This window comes from Herpailurus yagouaroundi, unplaced genomic scaffold (assembly GCF_014898765.1).
Source record: "Herpailurus yagouaroundi ecotype Mexico unplaced genomic scaffold, PumYag 165, whole genome shotgun sequence".
Taxonomy (NCBI): domain Eukaryota; kingdom Metazoa; phylum Chordata; class Mammalia; order Carnivora; family Felidae; genus Herpailurus; species Herpailurus yagouaroundi.
This window is the reverse complement of record NW_024412406.1, coordinates 1,896,178-1,916,029: the sequence shown is the minus strand read 5'-3', so window position 1 is coordinate 1,916,029 and position 19,852 is coordinate 1,896,178. Positions and strand designations below refer to the sequence as shown.

General features: G+C 38.7%; 2 protein-coding genes across 9 annotated transcripts in view; both read left to right on the top strand.

Annotated features, from left to right (window-relative positions):
• The window catches only part of RALYL (RALY RNA binding protein like), a 718,636-nt gene that overhangs the window by 360,121 nt on the left and 338,663 nt on the right, over positions 1 to 19,852 (top strand). The window lies entirely within an intron of this gene.
• Positions 13,828 to 15,416, top strand: LOC121038044 (glutamine synthetase-like). Its single transcript, XM_040487485.1, is given in 2 exon segments — positions 13,828 to 14,585; positions 14,588 to 15,416. Coding segments are annotated over 2 exon segments (1,104 nt in total). The 5' UTR covers positions 13,828 to 14,002; the 3' UTR covers positions 15,109 to 15,416.

Here is a 19,852-nt window from a genome sequence, read left to right as displayed (position 1 = left end):
GTTCAGTTAATTCGGATTAGGGTAAATATGGTATCTGTGGCAACTGAGACTGGAGGGCGGATTTCAAAGTCAAGAAGAGAAGAGATCATAGGCACAGATGCCTAGGGGTTCTGTTACAGAGAAGCAGTCCAGCACCCTGCTTGTCTGATTGGGGAAAGACATTCTAAGAGCGGGTTTCAAATCAGTCTGAAAACTTTTAGATTCAAAACTGTTGGTTTTTATCAGTTAGCTGTTCTCGTTCTCCGGATCTCTGTATTACTAAATCCTTCCTGCCACATTTTGTGCCTGTAAAGCAAAGGTATCATCTCTTGGTTTAAGTGCGATAGCAAGTTTTTCTGTATTTTTCAGAAGATTCTGCCTTTCTTTTTGTAGTAAGTCTTTATTGAACACCTAGATCAGTAAGTAGATCAAGAATTGTGTCAATTAATGTCAACCTCTGGAAATCTAATCCTTCTTAAACCAAGGACCTGACCGTAGCAGGATTTAAGACTGCATGCTATTGCATTTTTTCTTCAGTAAATGGCAGTGCTGTGAAAAATATAATGAAAACCTCTCACTGAAAATACCAGAGTTAAAGATAAATGAGTGTCAGCTAATCTAATTTTTAAAACAGAACAAGGTGTGTATGAGTAGTTAAAGAATATGGAAAGAATAATGTCTAGGTAGTGGGCTCTAGTAAAGAAACGACATTAGCAAATATAAATTGTGTTTCGTTCTGTGTTTCTCTTTGCAAAGTTCATGGCTAAAGGAACTATGTTGTTAAGGTCATTAGAAAATCCTCCAAGTACTTTGAAGTATTGAAGCCTGTATCTATGAAATATTTTCTACTAGGCCTTTCAGACTTTCCCCCAACAGTGGTTCTCTGATTTCAGTATGTAAGGTGGTTTTGTCTACTGACATTTCACAGAGACCCACAGCTATGCCAAGCTTCAGAGGCTACAGTCCAATATAACTTGCAAGTATTTGTTAATCTACTCTGCTTACATTAGTGATTAAATGTGTACTCAGTAGCCACACCTGAATCCCTGTTGGATTAAAATCTTGACCACACCACTTGCTAGTTATGTGACTTCATGAACCGTATGCCTCTAAGTCTGCTTCCTTGTATATGCAAAATGGTGAATCTAAAATTTACCTGTCATGCGCATGTAAAACAGTTAGCTAGGTACTGGTGCATACTGAGCATTCAAAAAGTATTCGCTATTTCTGCATCATTGTTCAGTTCAATAGGCTTCTTTTCTTACAAAGTCATCTTAGAAGAGTTCCATTTGAGTGACCCTTGTTTAGGTTTTGATCAATTGGGCAATTTTAGAAAACTGATGTAACTTGTTATTTAATGTTCAGTAGAAGCCCTGTAGAAGATTGCTCATGGTCATTTCCTTAGCTTTGTTTGCATTTTGACCTACTAGTCCTATTTTTTTATTGTCTCCTATTATTTATTAGAAATCAAATCATGCAGTATGAAAGAATAGTATCATTTTATATATTTTCTGGTGTTGGCTTTACATATTGCATTCCTGGTGCAGGTATAATGTAATTTTGACATCCTTTAGACCTAGCAATAACTCAGGTGTTTACAATATGGATGTCTAAAGACATCGTATAAGTTTTAGACTGTAAGCTTCAATGACATACACCAGTGATTCTCTGACTTACGTGTTATGGCCCCGCCCCAAATGGCTTGACCCCCAAAGGCAAAGGCAAGGAGAACAGTAAAAAACTACTCCTGGCACCATTGTCTGTGACTCCCACCAACTCAGAAAAGCCACCAAGGGAATGAGCTGTATGTACCATCTCTCAGCAGCAGAGTTCAGTAATATAGCAGAGCAGAAAGACAGAACAAGGAAGGCCATTCTGACATATTTGGTTTGTGCCTCCACAACTTTACCTACAGGACACATCGCAGGCACATATGGTGCTCAAGAGGCTCTGCAAGTCCCAAGTCCTCGGCAGCACCAATATTTACCCTCTGTGCCTTCTCCTAAGGCCCCTTTTCAGGTCCCCCAAATTTGCCCATTTCCTTCCACCAGAAGAAAGTTCATCAGCTATTATGGTAGACATTTATTTTACTTGCCTATGGTTTTACTCATTGCAGTGTCACTTGTATAAAGAGAGTTTGCTGTAGCTGACCATCAGGGTTAAAACTTGCTCAGCCTTTTCTGCCCCCTTGTAATTATCTTCAGCACTGACATTGACGTGCTCCATTTTTAACGGCATCAAAAACAGAAGTAAAACCTATTTCATCCTCATATGACCAGCACATATACTCCAGATTCACCAATTTACTATTTCTACTAATACACTTATACTAATGTAATCTACAAATCATTCCAAAGCAGAAAGAATTATGCAATTTCTTTACGTGCTCTTTAACAAAAGTCTATTTATATGCATATTATATAATTGAGTGAATTCTGTTAATCTGGTAAAATACATTTCTTAATCTCTCTCATCAATACTGACTATTAAGACTATTGCTAGCTGGGGCACCTGGATGGCTCAGTCGGTTGAGCGTCCGACTTCAGCTCATCATGATCTCACAGTTGGTGGGTTCAAGTGCTGCATCAGGCTCTGAGCTGACCGCTTGCTCAGAGCCTGCAGCCTGCTTCAGGTTGTGTGTCTCCTCTCTCTGCCCCTCCCCTGCTCATGCTTTGTCTCACTCTGTTTCTCAAAAATAAATAAACGTATGGGGCGCCTGGGTGGCGCAGTCGGTTAAGCGTCCGACTTCAGCCAGGTCACGATCTCGCGGTCCGTGAGTTCGAGCCCCGTGTCGGGCTCTGGGCTGATGGCTCGGAGCCTGGAGCCTGTTTCCAATTCTGTGTCTCCCTCTCTCTCTGCCCCTCCCCCGCTCATGCTCTGTCTCTCTCTGTCCCAAAAATAAATAAAAACTTTGAAAAAAAAATTAAAAATAAATAAATAAATAAATAAACGTAAAAAAAAAAAAAGACTATTGCTAGCAATGCCTGTCTTGCTGACTGTTAAATCATAATCACTTTGTAGAGTACTTGACACATAATATATTTCCAGTATACATTTGTTGATGAAAGGAATCAAACTATTTGTTCTAGAATGTGAGAACATTCTAGGCTTTGGGATATAGCAATATTTAGAGGATAAATAGCATTGATTATCAGCTAATTATTTAGTTTTGTAACACTTTTTGTTTTAAAAAACAAGTAGGTAAATACTTGAGGCGTCCATGTCGATCATCTTACTTGAAATGTCCGCGGCAGCACCAGCATGCTAAGTCAACTTACTGTTTTATATTAAGATGTGGCCCAAACAATCAGGACAGGTTATGCAAATTTGTAGAGGTCAGTACCTAGAACTGCAGTGGAGAATGGAGTTGAAGAAGCCAAGAATAATATCAAAATGTTATGGAGAAAAACAAAAAAAAGAATCCCAACCTGTTGTAATTAGGGATCTGGCAAGTGGGTGAATGGTGGTTAACAGGAAATTCATAGGCAAGGTTCTCAGGTATTCAGCTTTGATATTGACCACCATGCACCTGTGAGCAAGACTTGTGACCCAGAGACCTTACTCCTTGTGGAGGGACACAGGCAGGCAGGCAGGCAGGCACTTAAAGAGTTGCAGAAGGAAACTTAGGAAGAAGGTAGAGACAAAGTAGAGACCTCCTTGCCACTTTTCTCTTTATAAATCACTACTAATTACTTTAATTTAACTCCTTGTTATACATGTGGTCTGCAGACCAGAAACATCTACCTTACCTGGGAGACACATGGGTTCAAATAGATACCTACTGAATCAGAATCTCTGGGTAATTTTTGTGCACATTGTAGTTAGAGAAGCATTATGCTAATCTCTTGAGGTGACCAGACACTGGGGATACCCTGCAGGGAAGCCTTGGACACAGGCCTTAATCACCATATGTGCAAAACAGGAACCTGTGGTTTATTGCAGAGTCCTTGGGATGTGAGAGTCTGAATGCCTGCCTGGAAAGAGTTTGGCGCACTGAGAAGTGTAGCCTCTGGAATGGAATTGCAGTCACTGGTCCATGGGTAATCCTAGGAGTACCTACCCGATGATGCATTTATAACAGATGAACTACACAGGGGAGCTGGATCTCTCCTGGTTCCAAGGACAGGATAACAGTGACCTTGTAGCCAAGAAACTTCCTAATGCCTTCAGTAGGGGACTAGTACCTTGCCAGCTGGTACATTATTAGAACATGGGAACAGAAAGTGCAGATTATTTCTATAGCATCTTGACTTGATTCTCTTATAGGAAAATAGGCTCAGGTCACCTGCATGGCTCAGTCGGTTAAGCGCCGACTTCAGCTCAAGTCATGATTTCGCAGTCCATAGGTTTGAGCCCTGCATCAGGCTGTGTTGACAGCTCAGAGCCTGGAGCCTGCTTCAGATTCTGTCTCCCTCTCTTTCTGCCCCCACCCCCCTACTCATGCTCTGTCTCTTTCACTCTTAAAAATGAATAAATGTTAAAAAAAAAGATTTTGTTTTTAAATAAAAAAAAAAGAAAAACAAAAAAGAAAACAGGCTCACAAGAAAAACAAACAAACGAACAACAAACAAATGCACCCAAGAGCAGCAGGTAAAAATTCAATTATCCTGAGTAAGACAGAAATATCACACAGGAAGATTTAATTTCAAGAGTCAGAGGGTTGTGTTAGAGTTACTTAAATTTCTTCTACATTGACAGTAGAGGCGAATGTTTAGCATCAATGTTACTATCAGTGCCATTTAATATTTAATAATCACTTACATCTTCAAAATTATAAAACTATGAATTCATGATGAACATTGTTTTCACTGTATTTTTACAGCTTGTCTGGTAATTTGGGATTTCTTATTGTTTGGCTTCTGGAGCAGAAGCAAATATTTTCATCAGTCATCGTTAATAGGAAAAAGAAAATAAAAATTCCTATTTTTAAATTTTTTTTCAACGTTTTTATTTATTTTTGGGACAGAGAGAGACAGAGCATGAACGGGGGAGGGGCAGAGAGAGAGGGAGACACAGAATCGGAAACAGGCTCCAGGCTCCGAGCCATCAGCCCAGAGCCTGACGCGGGGCTCGAACTCACGGACCGCGAGATCGTGACCTGGCTGAAGTCGGACGCTTAACCGACTGAGCCACCCAGGCGCCCCAAAAATAACTATTTTTAGAAGTGCAAGTTATCAGATGACTTGTCTGCAAAAGATAATTTGTCATGTTTGTAGCTGGAATCTTTGAATATACATTGGAAAGTTTACTTTGAGCACATCTGAAAAATGATCCTAAATTTTTCATGGACTTGTTCAAATTTTCTTTTCAAATGGTAGCCTGTGATGTGCTTGGCTGGCTGAGTCAGTAGAGCAAGCGACTCTTGATCTTAGGGCTGTAGGTTCAAGCCCCATGTTGTATGTAGAGATTACTTAAAAGTAAAATCTTAAAAAATGGTAGCTTGTTATTCTATGTGATTGTTAATATTCTAGATATAAGTCTTCTAAGGTTTACTTGGCTAGTTAACAGACTACATTTAACTCATAAAAGAGGTTCTAGGAAATAGACTATGCATGCCAATGTGATGTAACAATAGATGATCACAGTTTCCTCCTATACGCCTCAATTTCCTCAGCTATAAAATGGGAATCATGGTTTAATGGTGAATGATCTGAGTCAGTCTGCATTCTCACGGCTGAGTTTCTGCTCCTTCCAGCTACTTAGTCAGTTTCTCCAAGGCCACAGTCCCAAAAGGATAGAAAATTCCTCTGGCAGAATTGTGTCAAGGTCACATCATGTTTTGGCACTAGTCCACTTCAGGAGATGTATATCTCAAAAAACAGACAAGAAGGGGCGTCTGGGTGGCTCAGTTTGTTAAGCTTCCAACTCTTGATTTCAGCTTAGGTCATGATCTTAGGGTTTGTGGCTTCAAGCCCCGTGTCAGGCTCTGCACTGACAGAGTGGAGCCCGCTCACGACTTTCTTTCTGCCCCTCCCCTACTCATGTAGGCACATACATCTCTGTCTCTCTCTCAAACAAATAAACTTTAAAAAAAAGGACAAGAAGAGATATCTTTATTGGAGAAAACCTAAGAATGTTGAACATATCTATTGACCCACAAATTTGCAATAGATCACCTAACCACATGGAAGGATTTGGGGGTAAGGATGGGGCCTAGTGGATAAACAGAAAGCTTTCCTTGCTCCATTGTTATCATAATTATGACAGCAACTTTATCTAGCAACCCTCACAGTTATTAACAAACTTGAGTGACTTAAAATGTAAAACTTAAGTATAATCTCATAGAAATGGATATTAGAAATGAAAAATAATTACATATGATTAATATAATTATGCATTTAATTTGATATCTTTTAAATAGTTAAGCTTATGGATGAGTATACTCTTTCTGTATTGAATCCAACTTTCTTGGAACAATTTTGTGCAGAGGAACCTAAGGGAAAACTCTGTGCTTTATCTTAGAAACACCAGTAGTTTGGGACAGATTTAAAGCATTTAGTGTAAGCAAAACCTGAGTGATTAAATTGAGTAATTTTTTTTTTCTCCTAATTCCCAGCGGTTAATATGTTGTGGTGAACTTAGATCTTTTCTGTGTTGTTTTTATGTACAGGAAATTGCTTTGCTAGAAATAAAGCTTTTCCTCAAACTGTGGTTAAAGATAATAATTTAAAGGGATGCCTCTCTATTATTTCATTTTCAAGGCTTATGATATTACAAATCTGCTGCTTATTTTAATAGCATGATTCTATATATATTTGGGAGATATACTTTACTATAGATTTTGCCAAATGTTATGTTAATTGCTTGTTTTTTATTTTTATGTTGAAGGCCTTAAGTTTAACAATATAAAAAGATTTAAGTATGAATTCAGAAGCTCCTAGATTTTGACCTGTACGTACAAGTGTTTTTGAAAATTTTCCTGGAAAAGTTGAAGATATATCTATATGGTACAAAAAGAAAAAATGTCATTACATAAACTAATTTCAGGTGACTGGGCATTATTTTACAGTTGTCTTACCTCTGTCAGATTTAAGTCTTCTAACCATGTTTGTTCTATCAATTCCCGCCTTAAGGTCAATATATTTGATGAAAAAAGTGGTCCAAAGATATAAGTTAAGTAGTTCTGCCTTTCTCTATCATCTCTTGCTATAAATCTCCTTTTAGCAGGTGCTCTATGTACTCAGAATAATGAATCTTAGAAAGCAAGAGGCCATAGCTATCCACAGCCCAATCTTATACCCATTATACAAATACAAATGCCCCTTTATAGTATCTGTTACAAATGGTAATTTGGCTTCTTTTGAACACTTTCAAGAGTGACTATTATTATTGTGGAATATATCTTTGGACTAAACTTAATTCTGTATTTTTGTGACGTTTACTACAGTCCTAAGCTCACCATCTGAATCTTTAGAGAAGCCTAACACTTTATCCATTTAATGTCCATCCAAATGGATGAACACTGCTGTCATTCTCCCAGCTGTTTTTGTTTGTTTGTTTGTTTGTTTGTTTGTTTGTTTGTTTTTCTCTGCTAATAGTTCAAGCCCTTCGACATTTTTCTCTTGAATGGTTTTTAAACCTTTTATTGTTTCCCTTCTTGTCCTTGCCTGGTTTCTCCTCAAATTTTTGGTTACTTTTGTAAACAGTGAGGACTTTAAATATATAGACTTTTTCAATTATTGTCTGAACTTAGAAGGAAAGGTGTTCCTAGGACCTAAACCTTTCAACCTGTAATTTATCACATTTATATTAATGCAATCCAAGTTTAATGGATGTCTTACTTAGGAGTGCTTTTATTTTACATTGTAATGATTTTTCAATCAAAAAATATTAAAGTGTTTTTCATATAAAATACAATTAGGCAAGTGCTCTTTCATACTGTGTTAATGCAATTTACTTATCTGAATGTAAAATCAAGGCTTTATATTTTATCACTGCTGATGTTCATTTTGTTAGTTTTGTTCTATGATCTCTCTTTAAAAATGTCTTTTAAAATTTTTATTCTATTTTCTATTAGCAACCTCTCCCAGACTCCAGCCACCTACCTTCTGGTGACTAATGAATGGGACAGTGTTAAGTTATATCCTAGAAGATCTCTCTCCAGGCCTATATAAATTATATATGTAGATGATGATAAAATAATTAATACTGCTTGAGTGCAGAATTTCAAAGACTTGTAAATCCACCAACCTGTAAGTTTATATAGCCAAATTTCTCTAAGTTGCCTATGTGGCTGGCATAGGAAAGTTTATGAAATTCCTTGCCAAAATAAAGAATTGTAAGATCAGTATCATTTAACTTATGTACCATGTCTAGTATCAAAACAGGAAATGTTTATTTTAGTATTATTTAGTCTTACTAAACTCATGCTAGTTTCTTTTTCTCCTTGTGTTTTTTTTTTTTTAGAGGGGGAGGGGCAGAGGGAAAGAGAGAGAATCTTAAGCAGGCTCCACATTCAGGGCTCAATCTCACAACCACAACGTCATCACCTGAGCTGAAATCAAGAGTCAGATGCTTAGTCGACTGAGCCACCTAGACACCCCAACTCCTGATAGTTTCTAAAGAAGTTTCCTGTGATTAAGTAAGATTAGGCTGTATACAAAAACATTTTATAAATGTTACAAATACAAATGCATTATAAGAGATTATTAAGGGTTGAAGAAAGATCTGTTTAATAATAATCTGTTCTCAAATTTTTATTGAACACATTAAACATTCTGGTAAGTTGTTAGAATCTTTAACAACTCCCAGAAAAAGAACTAGTAAAGAATAAATCTCAATAAATATGTATGCAATTAATGCATGAGTGAATGCCTGCAGTTGATTGTGATGAGCCTTGGGAGCCCATGTGGAACTGCATGCGGCCAATCTGACTGTGAGGATGACTGCAAGGATTGTGGTGTGGGATGGGTTCTTTTGAGTGTACTTGAGAAATAGCAAAGAGAAAATGACAAGCTCAGACCTGTTAACTCTCAACTTAAATCACTATCTGAGAATCAGAGAGGTTCCATATAGCCCTAAACTAAGATCTTATTTCTGGAAACTGCAGGCTTGATATTGCTAAAAATCTGTATTACAATGCTCACTGAATTCAGTCTCAGCAGATTTGTCATACGAAAGGGAGGGCATTAACTGATCAAGAATGGGACTCTGAATATTGGGATGGGTACGTGTGTTGTTGAATGCTGATGACACTGACACTCTGGAGCCTCCAGATCACTTTGAGACTCCCATCCCATTAGAAGTAGCTTTCCTTCCAGTATCTGAGACTAGCCTTCTGCTTGATAATCTTACAATAACCTTATCTGGGGTGAACATGTGGAAGGAGGATATCAAAACTTCCTATAACTGTAACTAAGATCGAATCTCATCATGTTCCAAGAGGGATGGGTACATAAAAATTACCCGGGAAGAAATAGCTTACACATGAAAGAATTCCAAGTCTTTGCAAATATGTTGACTGAAACCTAAGGAATGAATGGGAAAGGAGCCTATGGATGTTAGACCAAGGCAAATGAAATAAAAACCCAAATCTAGCTGAATTCATTGATAAGGGTATATTTGCTGGAGACTCAGGGTTGGGGAGGTAATTAAATTTTTCTTGTAATATTTTTATTGAAATATAGTTGACATATAACATTGTATAACTTCAAGGTGTAAAACATTGACTTGTTACATGCAATATGATACTCACAGGGTGTTAGGTAACATATCTATTACATCACATGATAGCATTTCTTTTTTGTCATGGGAGCAATTAAGGAGATTCTGTTTTTATTGTTTTATTTTTTTTTTACTTATATATGAAATTTATTGTCGAATTGGTTTCCATACAACACCCAGTGCTCATCATCTCCTACTGCACCAGCTAGTCCATTTAAAAACAGAATCTCAAAAGGGCACCTTTTGAGATTCTGTTTTTAAATGGACTAGCTGGTGCAGTAGGAGATGGTTCTGAAGGATTATGTGGTTCATTGGCTTAAAGTTAGACTCCATGACAGTAGCCTATAGTTAACGAAGCTGACATGCTACTTCAGTATGATATGGAGGAAGGAAACCAAAGACTTAGAGATTTAGTAATGTTGGACTGGGGGGCGCCTGGGTGGCTCAGTCAGTTGAGCGTCCGACTTTAGTTCAGGTCATGATCTCACAGCTCATGAGTTCGAGCCCTGTGTCGGGTTCTGTGCTGATAGCTCGGAGCCTGGAGCCTGCTTCAGATTCTGTGTCTCCCTCTCTCTCTGCCCCTAACCCACTCACATTCTATCTCAGAAATAGATAAACATTAAAAAAAAGAAGAAGAAGAAACATTGGACTGGATTTATTGTGTGCAACTATGCTTCATGAGAAGGTCTGAAAGACATTGCCCTCAGTGAGGCATTGAAAAATATATTAGTGAGGGAACACCTACATTCTTGAAAAACTTAGTGGTTACTTGCCTTTCACAGTCATGCATGATGCAGGGCAGGAATTTTTAATCTAGTACTATTGACATTTTGGAGAGGATACTTCTTTGTGTTGAGGGACTTTTCTGTGAATTGCAGGATGAACTGATCTCTACCCTCCAGATGCCAGTATTACCCTCCCCTGAATCATGACAATCAAAAATGCCTCCAGATATTGCTGATTGTTCCCTAGAGGGAACAAAATTAATCCTGGTTGAGAAGCACTATTTTATAGGGTGATATCTGTATTAGTTTGCCATTGCTGCTATAACAAATTGTCAGAGATTTAGTAATTTAAAACAACATAAATTTATTCTACTGTATTTCTGGAAGTCAGAAGTCTGAAATAAGTCTCACAGGGCTAAACCCAGGATGTTCGCAGGGCTGCTTCCTTTTTCCAGAAGAAAATCTACTTCTTGTCTCTTTCAGCTTCTAGAGACAGCTCATGGTCCCTTTCTTTACATTCAACACACAGTGTAGTATCTCTTTCCTCTGACCTCCTGTCTATGTCTTAAAAAGACCCTTATGATTACATTGGACCTACCCAGACAATCCAGGATAATCTGTCCATCTCAAGATCCTTAACTATATCTACAAGGTCTATTTTACTATGTAATGTAATATATTCACAGATTTCTGATGTTAAGATGTGGACATCTTTGCAGGGAGGAAGGGAAGACATTATGCAACCTAGCACACTACTGTTAAAATGGGTACCCTGATCTCAGTGGGCATTATAGGATCTCAGAGTAGCAGGATCCTGTGGCAGCATTTAATTGCCAAAGACAGGTGGAAACATCTATTTTAAAGGGCAGCAGAGACCTACAGGCCATCAGAATACCTTCGCCCCTGAAGATCTTTGGAGGTAGTAATTGATTATCATGTCCCTAGCAAAATAAATGGGCAGACTAGGAGAATATCACTTGGTCTGTGCAACCGAAAAAGCTCTAGGTCTGGTAGCCATAAACCTGACTCAAGTCTCCACAATGGTGAGCCATGGCTTCTCACTCCATTTCCAGACCTATGTCAATTCACAGATCCAGAGTTCCTTGATTAAAGGGGAGGCCAAGTCCCCTTGAGGAATAAATAAGGTTCTTTTTCACCACTGGTGAAAGTACCCATCAGAAATCTCCCTCTACTCCCTCTTCAAAAGGGTGTGGACCATTTACATACACCACATTTGTGTAATTTTGGCCCATTTACAAAGTGACAGGCTGCTAGTGTTGAGTGGGGACCAGAAAAAGAGAAGGCTCCACAGCAAGTTCAGGGTGCAGTTTAAATTTCCCTGCCACAAAGAGCTCATGATGTAGCAGATCCAATAATGATACTTCAAGTGTCCATGGCAAAGAGGATTGCTGAATGGAACTTTTAGCAAGCGGACCTCTAGGTTTTGGACTATATATGTGTTCCATCTTCTAAAAATAATTACGCTCCTTTTAACAAACATCTCTGGTTTGCTATGGGACGTTGCTAGAGACTAAATTCTAACCATAGGTATCATGTCTACAGCTTCCCAGCATGAAATGGGCATTGTCTGACTCAGCCAGAAGGTTGGGCATAGGCAGCAGTAATCTGTCAGGAAATGCAAATGCTATAAAAGAGATCAAGTTTGGGCAGATTCAGGAAGTTCTGGAAGGTAAAGTAATTTGCAGGAGCAGGTATTTTGGGCTCCATTGACACAAACCATGCAGTGATTATGACTAGGTGGGTTTTTTTTTAATACCCAGAAAATACTTAGAAAATATCACAGCTACTTCTAAGGACAAATTACTGAATTTTCCTGAAGTTACTATTGAGTAGGCCTTATTTCCAGATTGTGCACTGAAATGATTAAGAGTCACATTAATTTGGATTCAAAGTTTAACTTTGCTATTTATTCATACTGAATGTTGAACGATTTACATAACCATTCTGAGCTGCCTCAATTTCCTCATCTGTAAAATGTGGTATTACCACTTACCTCAAAGGATTATTAAGATTAAATAAAATAATTTGTATAAAGTAAATATAGCAGCACAAAATTGTTAGTTTCCTTCTTTTCTTTATCTCATCCCCCCCTCCAGTAACTTAAGAAGAAAGGGATTAATTGCCTTGTGCTTTAATATGTTGAACACAAAACCAATTCGTTTGAATTAGGTCAAGCAAAAGTTCAGCCATTTGGCTATTAGTATCCATCCATGATGGAAGTATTATGGTGTGTATTTTTTCCTGGAGGCCATTAGACCGTAGGCCATTTGGATGTCTTTAGAAGAAAGAATGATGATCTTGAATTGCATAGAAAATTTCATACTTTCTCATTCTATACACTTTATTCTTTACCTTTTTCAGAGAAAGTGCTTCTGCAACAAGAGAACTTTTAAACTATGTCCTGATGATATTTCGCTGCATTGGAACAAAAAACTGACAAACTCCCAAAAATATTTACACTATGAAAAAGTGATGGGGCAGGGTATGGACTACTAAAGAAACAAACAATCTCCAAGAGTAAGATATGTTCCCAAATTAGAAACTGAATTTAAACAGTGAATGGTTAAAGATTTTAGAAAGCTATGGCAAAACCAAAGATTTTAAAAATTTCTTTCTGTATGTTAGAGCTATTTACTTTTTGGTTTCATGTACATCATATATATTATATAGCAGTAGGCACTTTTGCTTTCCCTAGCCATTTTATTCATGTACTATAAAAGCATATTTTGACCCTCTGGATATCTATTCAGAAATAATGTAACTAAATGAGATTTCATACTCATATGATTTTTTTCAGATGGTCGCAGACTTTTAAGGTTCAATTATCCAAGTTATTGAAGGGGCAGACTTGGACAGTACATCTTGAGAGTAAATAATCCAAACTTTACTGGGTAATATGGGATTAAAAATAAACTGAGGGGTGCCTGGGTAGCTCAGTTGATTAAGCATCCAGCTCTTGATTTCAACTTAAGTCATGATCTCCTGGTTCACGAGATAGAGCCCCAGGTCAGGCTCTGTGCTGGCAGCATGGAGGCTGCTTGGGATTCTCTCTCTCCCTCTCTCTCTGTTGCTACCCCACTCAGCGGTCACTCTTTCTCAAAATAAATGAATAAACGTTGAAAAAAAAACTGAAGTAAGAGCCAGGCAACAAAATAATTTTTTTCTAGAACCAAGAATTATTATTTTTTGGATGAGTTATTTAAATTATTGAAACTCACTAGGCCTCAGTTTCCCCATCTCTTTACAAGAAGAGAGTTAATGGGGCACCTGGGTGGCTCAGTCGGTTGAGCATCTGACTTTGGCTCAGGCCATGATCTAACAGTTTGTGGGTTCAAGCTCTGTATTGGGCTCTGTGCTGACAGCTCAGAGCCTGGAGCCTATTTCAGATTCTGTGTCTCCCTCTCTCTCTCTCTGCCCCTCCCCCACTCATTCTGTTTCTCAAAAAAATGAATAAACGTTAAAAAAAGTAAAAAAATAAATAAAATAAGAGAGAGCTGAGAATGGGAGAAGAGCGGAGCATCTAAGCAGTACACCCAGCCTCCTCTTCTCGCCACACCTCACTCTCGCAGCGCACCCGCCCTGCTGCCTGCTCACAGCCCAGAACAGCTTCCACCATGGCCACCTCTGCGAGTCCCCACATGAACAAAGGCATCAAGCAGGTGTACATGTCCCTGCCTCAGGGAGAGAAAGTCCAAGCTATGTACATTTGGATTGATGGTGCTGGAGAAAGCCTGCGCTGCAAGACCCGGACCTTGGAAAGTGAACCCAAGTATATAGAAGAGTTGCCTCAGTGGAATTTTGATGGCTTTAGTACTTTTCAGTTTGAAGGCTCCAACACTGACGTGTATCTTGTCCCTGCTGCCGTATTTCGGGACCCTTTCTGCAAGGACCCCAAACAGCTGGCGTTCTGTGAAGTCTTCAAGTACAACCAAAAGTCTGCAGAGACCAATTTAAGGCATACCTGTAAACAGATACTGGACATGGTGAGCAATCGGCACACCTGGTTTGGAATGGAGCAGGAATATACTTTCATAGGCACAGGTGGGCCCCCTTTTGGTTGGGCTTCCAACGGCTTCCCTGGGCCCCAAGGTCCATACACTACTGTGGCATGGGACATTGTGGAGGCTCACTACCAGGCCTGCTTATACACCAGCATCAAGATTGGTGGGACAGATGCTGAGGTCATGCCTGCCCAGTGGGATTCAAGATAGGACACTGTGAAGGAACCGATGTGGGAGATCATCTCTGGATGGCCTGTTTCATCTTGCATCGTGTATGTGAAGACTTTGGAGTGATAGCAACCTTCGATCTTAAGCGCATTCCTGGGAATTGCAATGGTGCCGGCTGCCACACTGACTTCAGCACCAAGGCCATGCGAGAGGAGAATGGTCTGAAGTACATTGAGGAGTCCATTGAGAAACTGAGCAAGCGGCACCAGTACCACATCTAAGCCTATGATCCCAAGGGGGCCCTGGATAATGCCCAGCGCCTAACAGGATTCCACAAAACCTCCAACATTAATGACTTTTCTGCCAGCGTGGCCAAACGAGGTGCTAGCATCCACATTCCCTGGACTGTTGGCCAGGAGAAAGGTTACTTTGAAGACCATCACCCCTCTGCCAACTGTGACCTCTTTTTGGTGACAGGAGCCCTCATCCGCATGTGTCTTCTCATTGAAACTGGCAATGAACACTTCCAGTACAAAAACTTAGTGCACTAGACTTGCAGCCATCAAACCCCTAATTCTCCATCCTGCCTCCGTGTTTGGCCCTCTCTTGACTGTCCTAATAGCTGTAACTCAAGGGTCAGAATATCAAGGACTTTTTTTATTCCTCATGCCCACTTAACTTCTCTTGCTTTCTTTTGATCAGGATAGAAGGGTCAAGTTCTTAATCTTTTTACATCCCTCCCTTTTTCCCCTGTTACTGAAGCTGTCTAGTACATTAGTGGGGAGGGGGTGGGGAGACATAACCACTGTTTCCTTTTAATCAGGTGTGTTTGTCCAATAGGCATACCTATCTGGACAGAGCATAGTATTTGTGAAGGGAGGGGGAGAGCTTTTTCTTTGAGGTAGCTGAGTTCTGGAGTGGGGGATGGGTTACTTACTCTGGGATTAGGTTAGGATTTCCTCTCTTGGTGGGAAGTTCCATTTCGTATAAAGTTATAACCAGCTTTCTATTGAAAGTGAGACTTAGGAGAGAACCAAGCAGGAAAATGCCCCTGTCCTCCTGGTACAGTGTTTCCCTTACCCGGGACTAAATGCCCTCACCTGAAGACAAGCTCAGCAGAAGGATGGATTGACCTACCTTAGAAGAAAAAGTTCTTATTGCTTGGTCCTCCATTTATAACACAAAGCAGAATAGTATTTTTATATTTAAATGTAAAAAAAAAGTATTTATGTGTGTGTGTGTGTGTGTGTGTGTGTGTGTGTGTGTGTGTAGATATGTGTGTTTATTTGTTTTGTTTTGTTTCCCTAAAGTAGGAAAAACATTCTGGTCATTGGGAGCCAAAATTTGAAGTGAATACTCTGGTTAGAAATAAGGATCTCCTTTTGAGCAGGGGTGAGGGAGGTGTGCTTGAAAAAGTTGGCTATCTGGGGCTGTCTGTTGTTCCCTCACTACCACTGCAGGGCTTCTGTGCCCTGCCCACTCTTGGGAACAGATGGACACCACTTGGGTAACCTGAGGATGCACAAAGTGGAAGGAGCAATCACCTGAGCCCCTTGGCTTCAATTTAAAAGACACACGCAAACACACAGAAGTTTAGAAATAAGAGTTGGCTGGTCAACTTGAGCATGTTCCTGATGGGTTATTGGGATTATTTTAAGGTGGCACTGGCATGTCATTAAAGCAGGCCTTTTGATATATTAAACATTTTTTAAAAGTAAAGTAAAATAAAACAAAATAAAATAAAACAAAATAAGAGAGTTAATGCTGTTTTACACAACCAACATACTCTTAAGTCTGTGATTATGTTAGGTTTTTCAAAGTGACTATGTTCATATATCTGAATATGATTGTCTTATTTACAGTTCCTTTTTAAATTTCTCCCGTCTCATAGAACAACTTCTTTCCATTCTTCATTTTCACTGAATATGGACATAATCACATCTTAGAGTAATTCAAATTATCAGCATAAGAAATGAACTACAGTATTACTTGCCCTCACTTTTTTCTTCATGACTTCCATAGGACTGAGAGGCCTGTTAGTGGTTTAGTTAAAAAGGCCTTCCAAGATCTTTCTGGGCTACACAGTATATTAGAAAGAAAAACTTAGGCCATAAGGATCCCTTGAAAGCCTTGTAGCGGTAAAGTGTGTTAATTTCTGCACAAGATGTTTACATTGGTGTTTGCTATTGGTTTAATAATTGAAAGTTTTTTTTTTTTTTTACAATAGAGGATTCTCAAAATTTGAGTTCTTTCAAATAATATGTTAAATTTTTAAAGGCCTAAGTCCTGCCCCAGATTTACTAGGATTGGGGAGAGTGTCGAGGGAGGGGAGACAGCTCTATTTTTAACAGGCTCCCTAGAAGATTCTCAGGCATCAGATTTACCTATTGCTCTAAACCAGTATTTGTGGCATAAATATTGGCACATTGTCTCACTTCATTAGAGATATCATATAATATATTCTCTAAAAACTAGGGCTTCTTTGAGAGTGAAAGTGTTCTCATCAATAATTATGTCAGTATGAAAGGCATAAAACAGGACTTCTGCGACAAAGCAGGACCAACACTTAACATATAACCTATCTTTGTAGGACCACCAAAAATCTACCTTCAAATCTCACTATGTCGCTTATTGTCCTTATTTAGCTATTTTTTAATGTTACACTTTACATATATTATTAACTCATTATATATTAGTAATATTTTTGTTTTAAACGTTTTGCTTCGCACAATTAAGAAATTTAAAAATTGGCAAATATCTTGTATTTATCCACATATTTACCATTTCCAGTGTTCTTTGTTTCCATATGTAGACCCAGGTTTCCTTCTGGTGACCTTTTCTTTCTACTGAAAATCATCATGCAGACATGCTGGCAATCAATCTCTTGGCTGCTGGTTGTCTGAATACTTTGTCTTTATTCTTGAAGGACAATTTTGCTGGATATAGAATTTTTAGCTTGACAGGTTTTTTACTGCTCTTTCAAAATGTCATTCCATTGATTTCTAATTACATTTTCTGATGAAAAGGCTATGATGATCTTTGCTCCTATGTGCAAATAAAACAAAAAGTCTTGTTTCATCAAGTTGCTTTTAAGAGTTTCTCTTTTTCATTGGTTTTCAGCAGTTTGATTAGGATATGCTTTGGTATGGCTATCTTTTAATTTATCTGGCTTAGGATTTTGACAGGTTTATTGGTTCCATTAAATTTAGAATATTTTTCAAATATACTTTCTGCTTTCCCCTTCTGTCTTAAACACCAATTTATGTATTTTAAACATCTTGATATTTTTTATCAGGTTTCTGAAGTACTTGTAATTTTTTTTCCATTTATTTTTCTCTGTGATTCAATTTGGCTATTTGATACTGCTGTGTCTTCCATGATCAATTTGGAGGTAGTCTCCAGTCAGCTATTAATTCCATCCATTAAGTTCTTCACTTCTGATACTGTGGTTTTTAATCCAAAGAAGTTCACTTTGGCTTTTTAATATACCTTTCATTTCCCCTTCATTATATTCATGTTTTCCATTAAATCTTTAGCTTGTTTGTAATCTCTCTTTTGAAGTCCATGCTGAAAACAAACAACCTGATTAAAAAATGGCGAGAGACCTTAACGAACACTTCACCAAAATCATATGTGATCATCAGGGAAATGCAAGTTGAAACAACAATGAAATACTACTACACACCCATTAGAATGGCCAACAACCTCATGCAAACCCCTTTGCAGACTTCTGGATGTCTTTCTCCACAAAGCTCCATTTTCTCCAATGCTTAGATATCCCAACCACCTCCATTCTCTCCCACATACATCTCTGCCTCCTCAACTCAAAGAGCTTGCTCTCTCTGCTCAGCTGCATCCTTTGCCTACCTTTCCTATGCAATGATCTAGCAAGTGCCTCCTGGCAGAAAGCCAGTTCACTTCACATTTCCTTTTCTGGGTATTCTGGCCTGTGTTTTCTGCTGTTAAATGTCTGAACGTGTTTGTTTCACATACATTGTTCAGGTTTTAGGGCAAGGTGATTTTAGTAACTCTGTCATGGCTGAAAATGGGACTAAGTGATGCTTTATCTTGCATTTTTAAACCATCATCAAATCTAAATTTTTGGGTTTGTCTCCATTGTTTTGTCATCAGACTAAAGTTGATTAAGAATTCTAGGGGCGCCTGGGTGGCGCAGTCGGTTAAGCGTCCAACTTCAACCAGGTCACGATCTCACGGTCCGTGAGTTCGAGCCCCGCGTAGGGCTCTGGGCTGATGGCTCAGAGCCTGGAGCCTGTTTCTGATTCTGTGTCTCCCTCTCTCTCTGCCCCTCGCCCGTTCAGTCTCTGTCTCTCTCTGTCCCAAAAATAAATAAACGTTGAAAAAAAAAAAAAAAAGAATTCTAATCATGGGGCCACCTGGGTGGGTGGCTCAGTCCCTTAAGCATCAGACCTCGACTGAGGTCATGATCTCGCTGTTTGTGAGTTCAAGCCCTGTGTTGGGCTCTGTGCTGACAGTTCAGCCTGCTTTGGATTCTGTGTCTCTCTCTCTCTCTGCCCCTCCCCTAAACTCTCTCTCCCTCCCCCTCTCTCTTTCTCAAGTATAAATAAACATTAAAAAATTAAAAAAAAGAATTCTCATCATATTCTTCTCTTTTGTGTCCGTAATTGAACCCTTATTTATGTGACATATAAAAGTTTCAGGAATGAAGAAAATTCTGGCCATTTTCACCCAGTATCACAATAGTAATAACAGGTTTTTTTTTTTTTATTTTCATTTCACTCCCTTCATAATGTAGAGGTCTTCAACCTCAGATTTGTGAATGAAAAAGAAAAAAAATGACTGTGGTTTATAATAATGACATTATATTCTTATTTTACAATTGAAATTAAAAGTCTTTTCTATTCAAAGTATTTCTATTTATTTTGTTACTGAATCTCCCATTGAAATCTCATCTATGTCTGTTTCTTATTTATAAGTCAGAATTAAATACAGGTGTCTATTGTTTGCTTATAATCAAATATAAATACAAAATATTGTATTTGAAATATATGCCTTTATATGAAACACGAAAAGTTCATTTTAAAACAACTTTATTTTTTTTAATGTTTATTTTTATTTTTGAGAGACAGAGAGTGAGAGAGACAGACCTCGAGAGGGGAAGGGCCAGAGAGACATGGAGACACAGAATCTGAAACAGGCTCCAGGCTCTGAGCTGTCAGCACAGAGCCCGATGTGGGGCCTGAACTCACGAACTGCAAGATCATGACCTGAGCCGAAGTCGGACGCTTAACCGACTGAGCCGCCCAGGCGCCCCTT